General features: G+C 39.4%; 1 protein-coding gene across 2 annotated transcripts in view; it reads right to left on the bottom strand.

The window, feature by feature from the left end:
- Positions 1 to 10,000, bottom strand: part of LOC137624412 (N-acetylneuraminate lyase-like) — an 18,226-nt gene that overhangs the window by 2,552 nt on the left and 5,674 nt on the right. For both annotated transcript variants that reach the window (XM_068355158.1, XM_068355157.1), the window contains exons 4-7: positions 8,899 to 8,969; positions 8,079 to 8,221; positions 2,684 to 2,852; positions 1,656 to 1,804 (exon numbers count right to left, since the gene is read on the bottom strand). In XM_068355158.1, the coding sequence (XP_068211259.1) occupies positions 1,656 to 1,804; positions 2,684 to 2,852; positions 8,079 to 8,221; positions 8,899 to 8,969 (532 nt within the window). The remainder of the gene's footprint in view (positions 1 to 1,655; positions 1,805 to 2,683; positions 2,853 to 8,078; positions 8,222 to 8,898; positions 8,970 to 10,000) is intronic.

Below are 10,000 nucleotides of genomic sequence, written 5' to 3'. Positions count from 1 at the left end.
AATGGGACAATACTTAAGGTCATCATTAAGGCCGGGAGCACACTAGCGACTCTGTGGCGCCACAAAGCCACAGCATCGTGTGGCGGGGATGTGGTCTCCCATAGGTTTCCATTGTTTTTAAAGCAACGGGGGATGAGCGAAAGAGAGCCACAGTCGCTTGCCACAGTCGCTAGTTTGCGCGGCAAAACTTGAAAACAATGGAAACCTATGGGAGACCACATCCCCGCCACACGATGCTGTGGCTTTGTGGCGCCACAGAGTCGCTAGTGTGCTCCCGGCCTAATAGCGAATGATGATGAATATATAAGGAATGGTGTAATTATATCTATGAGATACAAGAAACCTTAACGACTCAAATTGAGAATTGTAGCAGGACGTTTATTGTACGAGCAGTTAACCAATAACTCATGAGGTAGAATGTCCATGTCATCATGTACCTCATAAAGCTTAGAATACATTTATATGTAATATCTATCCAATATATTAACCCTTTTACCCCCAAAGGACGTACTGGTACGTTTCACAAAAGCCATCCCTTTACCCCCATGGACGTACCGGTACGTCCTTGCAAAAAAATGCTATAAAAATTAGTTTTTCATACTTTTTGATAATTTTTTGAGAAAATTCAGGCATTTTCCAAGAGAATGAGACCAACCTGACCTCTCTATGACAAAAATTAAGGCTGTTAGAGCAATTTAAAAAAATATATACTGCAAAATGTGCTTGGAAAAAAATAATCTAGTAGTCGGATGAAATAAGAATGGTAGGCGTAGTAAAGTTTACAGAGGTGATGAGAGTGTCATGACTGAGATGGTGTGGTCACATGTTGAAGATAGATGATAGGGAGGGATTGAGGAGGGTTTGAGATGAACCTGTTAGGGAATAGAACTGAGAGGGAGGCAGAGAAAATTGAGAAATAGATGAGATAAGGTGAAGGATGGTATGGAGAGAAGAGGTTTGGTAGAAGAGGGTGCATTTGAGAGAAGCCATTGGATAAGACGCATCAGGCAACCGACCGCTTGATGTAGGAATAAGAAAGAAATTATTATTATTATTATTATTATTATTATTATTAGCCAAGCTACAACCCTAGTTGGAAAAGCAAGATGCTATAAGCCCAAGGGCTCCAACAGGGAAAAATAGCCCAGTGAGGAAAGGAAATAAGGAAATAAATAAATGATGAGAATAAATTAACAATATATCATTCTAAAAACAGTAACAGCGTCAAAACAGATATGTCCTATATAAACTATTAACAACGTCAAAAACAGATATGTCATATATAAACTATAAAAAGACTCATGTCAGCCTAGTCAACATAAAAATAATTGCTCCAACTTTGAACTTTTGAAGTTCTACCGATTCAACTACCCGATAAGGAAGATCATTCCACAACGTTATCAAGGTTAATTAGCTAAGCAAAGAATGTACTACATAAGATCTATTATTATTATTATTATTATTATTATTATTATTATTATTATTACTATCCAAGCTACAACCCTAGTTGGAAAAGCAAGATGCTATAAGCCCAAGGGCCCCAATAGGGAAAAATAGCCCAGTGAGGAAAGGAAATAAATAAATGAAGAGAACAAATTAACAATAAATCATTCTAAAAAAGGCAACAACGTCAAAACAGATATGTCATATATTACCTCGTCAAAACCATTGAAGATAGTGAGTGTTCCTCCAGCCGCCAGGACACACTTCCTGCCCTCTCCTGCGACGTCCGTGTCGGTGAACTTGAGGCCAGCTAGGTTTAGAATTCTCTTCGCGCCCTTCTCTAGGAACTCGCTCATGGATACTGTATTAGACAGAAACAGACATCAAGTCACTTCGTGACGATATTAACCTCTGCCAAAGCAGGAACAGAAGCTGAATTTTTATTTGCACAAATTTCTTATTATGACTCAAGTCGAAAGTCGTAAATCTCAATCACTATTTCCCATCTTAATTTTCCTGACCTTGTTTGATGTTGAGACACACACACACTCTCTCTCTCTCTCTCTCTCTCTCTCTCTCTCTCTCTCTCTCTCTCTCTCTCTCTCTCTCTCTCTCTCTCTCTCTCTCTCTCTCTCTCTCAACTTTTAAGGTCTATTTCCAAATCCACTTTTTTCTTTGCAACTCTCTCTCTTCTGGTGTAAGTGTCAATTTCCACTCTCTCTCTCTCTCTCTCTCTCTCTCTCTCTCTCTCTCTCTCTCTCTCTCTCTCTCTCTCTCTCTCTCTCTCTCTCTCTCTCTCCTTAACTTTAAATGTCTTTTTCCAGGGTGTCAATTTCCATAGCTGCCGAAGAGAGGATAAAATACCATGCTAACCTATCAAAGACAGTTCATTGTTGAGCAATTCTGACGAGGACAGCATGTTTTGTTAAGAAAATGCCAAAGTAAGACACAAATATTTAGGCACCATCTAAAATATCTTTACAGTATTTATATTTAACGCTGATTCATCTATGTTACTATCTCATTGAGATCTAATCTAACTTATGGTGGATAAGTACAAAATGTGTATTTAGTCAAAACTAAAGTTGTTGTGATAATGTGTCTCATGTAACATTCAATCTTATATACAATGTCATTCAGTATGTATTATACAATAAAAAAAAAAACATGCACGTAAGTACAGAACAGATATTTCACTATTAAAAAAAACAAAAACAAAAACAGAAGGTTAGCAACTTACGCTCAACGCAAGTCTTCATTGGAATGTGGTAATAGAAAAGAGGTGTATTTGGACACACTTTAGAAGCTTCCTCCATGTAGTCGACGAGGTCATCAGTGGTTTTTGGTTTGTCAAACAAATTGGGCAGAAGGGCCACGCCCTCCACGCCAATGCTTACAGCGTGTTTGATCTGAGGAAGACAAACGATTGTAAAACAATATAGTTTAGTACACCATCCTACGTAATTCTATTCTGAAATAGCCTTTCATGGGGGCTCTATTATTTTGGCAAATTATGAAAAGGATCCACTGTCTCCGCACTATCGATTTACTGGCTGGAATTTACCGTAACAGCAATGAATTAATTTCCTTCGCCCACTGGATGACTATAATCTAATTTAACGTAAAACATCCTAATGCAATGGAATTTTATTGCTGGTGTTTACTAAGGTCCCCTTGCTTGAAAGTAATGGCGATGTGTTTTTGTATCTTTGAATGGCATTGTTTTGGATATCTTAGCCTAAGTTACCCTAAGGTAAAATTACAATAATTGTTGGGAGAAGTAAACTGTCAGCCAGAACTGGCTATGGAGGATAAAGATGGAACCCAGAAGTAAACTGGCTATGGAGGATAAAGATGGAGCCCAGAAGTAAACTGGCTATGGAGGATAAAGATGGAACCCAGAAGTAAACTGGCTATGGAGGATAAAGATGGAGCCCAGAAGTAAACTGGCTATGGAGGATAAAGATGGAGCCCAGAAGTAAACTGGCTATGGAGGATAAAGATGGAGCCCAGAAGTAAACTGGCTATGGAGGATAAAGATGGAACCCAGAAGTAAACTGGCTATGGAGGATAAAGATGGAGCCCAGAAGTAAACTGGCTATGGAGGATAAAGATGGAGCCCAGAAGTAAACTGGCTATGGAGGATAAAGATGGAGCCCAGAAGTAAACTGGCTATGGAGGATAAAGATGGAACCCAGAAGTAAACTGGCTATGGAGGATAAAGATGGAGCCCAGAAGTAAACTGGCTATGGAGGATAAAGATGGAACCCAGAAGTAAACTGGCTATGGAGGATAAAGATGGAGCCCAGAAGTAAACTGGCTATGGAGGATAAAGATGGAACCCAGAAGTAAACTGGCTATGGAGGATAAAGATGGAACCCAGAAGTAAACTGGCTATGGAGGATAAAGATGGAGCCCAGAAGTAAACTGGCTATGGAGGATAAAGATGGAACCCAGAAGTAAACTGGCTATGGAGGATAAAGATGGAGCCCAGAAGTAAACTGGCTATGGAGGATAAAGATGGAGCCCAGAAGTAAACTGGCTATGGAGGATAAAGATGGAGCCCAGAAGTAAACTGGCTATGGAGGATAAAGATGGAACCCAGAAGTAAACTGGCTATGGAGGATAAAGATGGAGCCCAGAAGTAAACTGGCTATGGAGGATAAAGATGGAACCCAGAAGTAAACTGGCTATGGAGGATAAAGATGGAGCCCAGAAGTAAACTGGCTATGGAGGATAAAGATGGAGCCCAGAAGTAAACTGGCTATGGAGGATAAAGATGGAGCCCAGAAGTAAACTGGCTATGGAGGATAAAGATGGAACCCAGAAGTAAACTGGCTATGGAGGATAAAGATGGAACCCAGAAGTAAACTGGCTATGGAGGATAAAGATGGAGCCCAGAAGTAAACTGGCTATGGAGGATAAAGATGGAACCCAGAAGTAAACTGGCTATGGAGGATAAAGATGGAGCCCAGAAGTAAACTGGCTATGGAGGATAAAGATGGAACCCAGAAGTAAACTGGCTATGGAGGATAAAGATGGAGCCCAGAAGTAAACTGGCTATGGAGGATAAAGATGGAGCCCAGAAGTAAACTGGCTATGGAGGATAAAGATGGAGCCCAGAAGTAAACTGGCTATGGAGGATAAAGATGGAGCCCAGAAGTAAACTGGCTATGGAGGATAAAGATGGAGCCCAGAAGTAAACTGGCTATGGAGGATAAAGATGGAGCCCAGAAGTAAACTGGCTATGGAGGATAAAGATGGAACCCAGAAGTAAACTGGCTATGGAGGATAAAGATGGAGCCCAGAAGTAAACTGGCTATGGAGGATAAAGATGGAGCCCAGAAGTAAACTGGCTATGGAGGATAAAGATGGAGCCCAGAAGTAAACTGGCTATGGAGGATAAAGATGGAACCCAGAAGTAAACTGGCTATGGAGGATAAAGATGGAGCCCAGAAGTAAACTGGCTATGGAGGATAAAGATGGAACCCAGAAGTAAACTGGCTATGGAGGATAAAGATGGAGCCCAGAAGTAAACTGGCTATGGAGGATAAAGATGGAACCCAGAAGTAAACTGGCTATGGAGGATAAAGATGGAACCCAGAAGTAAACTGGCTATGGAGGATAAAGATGGAACCCAGAAGTAAACTGGCTATGGAGGATAAAGATGGAGCCCAGAAGTAAACTGGCTATGGAGGATAAAGATGGAGCCCAGAAGTAAACTGGCTATGGAGGATAAAGATGGAGCCCAGAAGTAAACTGGCTATGGAGGATAAAGATGGAACCCAGAAGTAAACTGGCTATGGAGGATAAAGATGGAACCCAGAAGTAAACTGGCTATGGAGGATAAAGATGGAGCCCAGAAGTAAACTGGCTATGGAGGATAAAGATGGAACCCAGAAGTAAACTGGCTATGGAGGATAAAGATGGAGCCCAGAAGTAAACTGGCTATGGAGGATAAAGATGGAACCCAGAAGTAAACTGGCTATGGAGGATAAAGATGGAACCCAGAAGTAAACTGGCTATGGAGGATAAAGATGGAGCCCAGAAGTAAACTGGCTATGGAGGATAAAGATGGAGCCCAGAAGTAAACTGGCTATGGAGGATAAAGATGGAGCCCAGAAGTAAACTGGCTATGGAGGATAAAGATGGAACCCAGAAGTAAACTGGCTATGGAGGATAAAGATGGAGCCCAGAAGTAAACTGGCTATGGAGGATAAAGATGGAACCCAGAAGTAAACTGGCTATGGAGGATAAAGATGGAGCCCAGAAGTAAACTGGCTATGGAGGATAAAGATGGAACCCAGAAGTAAACTGGCTATGGAGGATAAAGATGGAACCCAGAAGTAAACTGGCTATGGAGGATAAAGATGGAGCCCAGAAGTAAACTGGCTATGGAGGATAAAGATGGAACCCAGAAGTAAACTGGCTATGGAGGATAAAGATGGAGCCCAGAAGTAAACTGGCTATGGAGGATAAAGATGGAGCCCAGAAGTAAACTGGCTATGGAGGATAAAGATGGAGCCCAGAAGTAAACTGGCTATGGAGGATAAAGATGGAACCCAGAAGTAAACTGGCTATGGAGGATAAAGATGGAGCCCAGAAGTAAACTGGCTATGGAGGATAAAGATGGAACCCAGAAGTAAACTGGCTATGGAGGATAAAGATGGAGCCCAGAAGTAAACTGGCTATGGAGGATAAAGATGGAGCCCAGAAGTAAACTGGCTATGGAGGATAAAGATGGAGCCCAGAAGTAAACTGGCTATGGAGGATAAAGATGGAACCCAGAAGTAAACTGGCTATGGAGGATAAAGATGGAACCCAGAAGTAAACTGGCTATGGAGGATAAAGATGGAGCCCAGAAGTAAACTGGCTATGGAGGATAAAGATGGAGCCCAGAAGTAAACTGGCTATGGAGGATAAAGATGGAGCCCAGAAGTAAACTGGCTATGGAGGATAAAGATGGAGCCCAGAAGTAAACTGGCTATGGAGGATAAAGATGGAGCCCAGAAGTAAACTGGCTATGGAGGATAAAGATGGAGCCCAGAAGTAAACTGGCTATGGAGGATAAAGATGGAGCCCAGAAGTAAACTGGCTATGGAGGATAAAGATGGAACCCAGAAGTAAACTGGCTATGGAGGATAAAGATGGAGCCCAGAAGTAAACTGGCTATGGAGGATAAAGATGGAACCCAGAAGTAAACTGGCTATGGAGGATACAGATGGAGCCCAGAAGTAAACTGGCTATGGAGGATAAAGATGGAACCCAGAAGTAAACTGGCTATGGAGGATAAAGATGGAGCCCAGAAGTAAACTGGCTATGGAGGATAAAGATGGAGCCCAGAAGTAAACTGGCTATGGAGGATACAGATGGAGCCCAGAAGTAAACTGGCTATGGAGGATAAAGATGGAACCCAGAAGTAAACTGGCTATGGAGGATACAGATGGAGCCCAGAAGTAAACTGGCTATGGAGGATAAAGATGGAACCCAGAAGTAAACTGGCTATGGAGGATACAGATGGAGCCCAGAAGTAAACTGGCTATGGAGGATAAAGATGGAACCCAGAAGTAAACTGGCTATGGAGGATACAGATGGAGCCCAGAAGTAAACTGGCTATGGAGGATAAAGATGGAACCCAGAAGTAAACTGGCTATGGAGGATACAGATGGAGCCCAGAAGTAAACTGGCTATGGAGGATAAAGATGGAGCCCAGAAGTAAACTGGCTATGGAGGATACAGATGGAGCCCAGAAGTAAACTGGCTATGGAGGATAAAGATGGAGCCCAGAAGTAAACTGGCTATGGAGGATAAAGATGGAGCCCAGAAGTAAACTGGCTATGGAGGATAAAGATGGAGCCCAGAAGTAAACTGGCTATGGAGGATAAAGATGGAACCCAGAAGTAAACTGGCTATGGAGGATAAAGATGGAGCCCAGAAGTAAACTGGCTATGGAGGATAAAGATGGAACCCAGAAGTAAACTGGCTATGGAGGATAAAGATGGAGCCCAGAAGTAAACTGGCTATGGAGGATAAAGATGGAACCCAGAAGTAAACTGGCTATGGAGGATAAAGATGGAGCCCAGAAGTAAACTGGCTATGGAGGATAAAGATGGAACCCAGAAGTAAACTGGCTATGGAGGATAAAGATGGAACCCAGAAGTAAACTGGCTATGGAGGATAAAGATGGAACCCAGAAGTAAACTAGCTATGGAGGATAAAGATGGAACCCATACTAAGTAAAAATAGGTAAACACCATCAGTTTCTAATCTTGCTAATTCACAAGCACTAAGTTGAAAGAAGGATAAAAAAAACCAAAGAGGAGAAAAAGAACAGTGAAAAAAGATTGAGGTGAAGATAATGACGCGGGTGATGTCGGAAAAAAGACAAAGTATGATATAATAGACGAAGAATTAGGAAGAGGGAAGAAAAACAAGAAAAAAGAAAGAGGACAAATTAAAGATGAAGCGGAAGCAAACGAAAATCAAAATATCAAGAAGACCAAGAAGAAATAAATTACAAGTTTAAAAGAAGAAAAGTACTATCTGAATAGCAAAAAAAAAAAAAAAAAAAAAAAAAAAAAAAAAAAAAAAAAATAATAATAATAATAATAATAATAATAATAATAATAACTGACCAATTCGGTGGTGTTCTTGAAGCATCCCGCTTCGCACTGTACGATGACTGTGGAGATGTCATCTCGACACTTCATCCAAGCTTCTGCAATCTGCTTCCTTTCGCTCACTGTCATTGACATTCCTTCCCCGGCTGTTCCGTTCACTTTCAATAACAATAACAATAACAATAACAATAATGATGATAATGAAGACAGCAGAATAATCACGTTCTTTACATGTCATTGACACTGTCATTGACATCCCTTCCCCGGCTGTTCCGTTCACTTTCAATAACAATAACAATAACAATAACAATAACAATAACAATAATGATGATAATGAAGACAGCAGAATAATCACGTTCTTTACATGTTAGAATTAATGTACTGTTTACACATCAGTAGGTGAATAAGTAGCATGAACATATTTCCACTTGAAAATTATTAAAAATGCATGTTTAGCATACACTGTATAAAAAAACCGTAATTTTAATAAGAAATTCTCGGTAAAAAGATACTGTTCTCAGCCGTATTTCAGTAAAATACGAGCAACCGTAATTTTACCCTACTTTGTTATTATCTATTACGGGTTAATGACCGTAATATCACTCCTTTACGTCAATATATCCGTTTTTAAAACGGTAAATGCCTGGCAACATTTATTCCAGGATTTTCACTTTTTTTTTTCTTTTTTTTTACGGCAAATTTTTAAGTAGGCCTTCGAAATGTAGTAAGTTGATTTCCTTAGTATCGATAACTGTTGCCGTTATATTGATAATTTACGACTTTTGATCAATAATGTCCAAAACATAATAATAGAAAAGCGATAGCTGGAATTTACCCCAAACTGCCTTGATGCCATGTTTTCTCAGATGCTTCGCGTAGGTTGGGATGACGTCGAGATTCAGGGAACTGGAAGAGATGAAAGTTTCGGACTGGAATGCTCAATTTTGGAAGATTGGAACTCATCAATGATTGATATATATATATATATATATATATATATATATATATATATATATATATATATATATGTTGACCAATTTGACATGAGTTTTTATTGTTTATATATGACATTTCTATTTTTGACGTTGTTAATAGTTTATATAGGACATATCTGTTTTGACGCTGTTACTGTTTTTAGAATGATATATTGTTAATTTATTCTCATCATTTATTTATTTCCTTATTTCCTTTCCTCACTGGGCTATTTTTCCCTGTTGGAGCCCTTGGGCTTATAGCATCTTGCTTTTCCAACTAGGGTTGTAACTTGGTTAGTAATAATAATAATAATAATAATAATAATAATAATATAAAGCTATTAGTGAAATAGACAACTTGCTATGGAAAATACATATAAGATGCTGAAGCAAATATATATATATATATATATATATATATATATATATATATATATATATATATATATATATATATATATGTAAATCGTTAGACTAGAGGAATTTGTAATGTTAAAAGGCAAGTTGGATTGTTGGCTAAGAAAACCTATTGATAAATTGCTAGGGTATTTACAGTCAAGTTACTAGTATTTACAGTCAAGTTACTAGGGGGGGAACTTTGAGGTAACTTGTTAGTGAAACTTTAAAATCACTAAATGTAACTAATTATAACTTGTTCGATAAAGCTTCTAATAAGTTAATAAGAGCCTCCACAGTTATTATTATTATTAATTGCTAAGCTACAACCCTAGTTGGAAAAGCAAGATGCTATAAGCCCATGGGCCCCAACAGGGAAAATAGCCCAGTGAGGAAAGGAAACAAGGAAAATTAAAATATTTTAAGGACAGTAACAACATTGAAACAAATAATTCCTACATAAACTATAAAAACTTGAACAAAACAAGAGGAAGAGAAATTAGATAGAATAGTGTGCCCAAGTGTATCCTCAAGCAAGAGCACTCTTAACCTAAGACAGTGGAAGAC

Source organism: Palaemon carinicauda, chromosome 31 (genome assembly GCF_036898095.1).
Source record: "Palaemon carinicauda isolate YSFRI2023 chromosome 31, ASM3689809v2, whole genome shotgun sequence".
NCBI classification, from domain to species: domain Eukaryota; kingdom Metazoa; phylum Arthropoda; class Malacostraca; order Decapoda; family Palaemonidae; genus Palaemon; species Palaemon carinicauda.
Note: the sequence above shows the minus strand (reverse complement) of the source record. Positions and strands in the feature narration are given on the sequence as shown.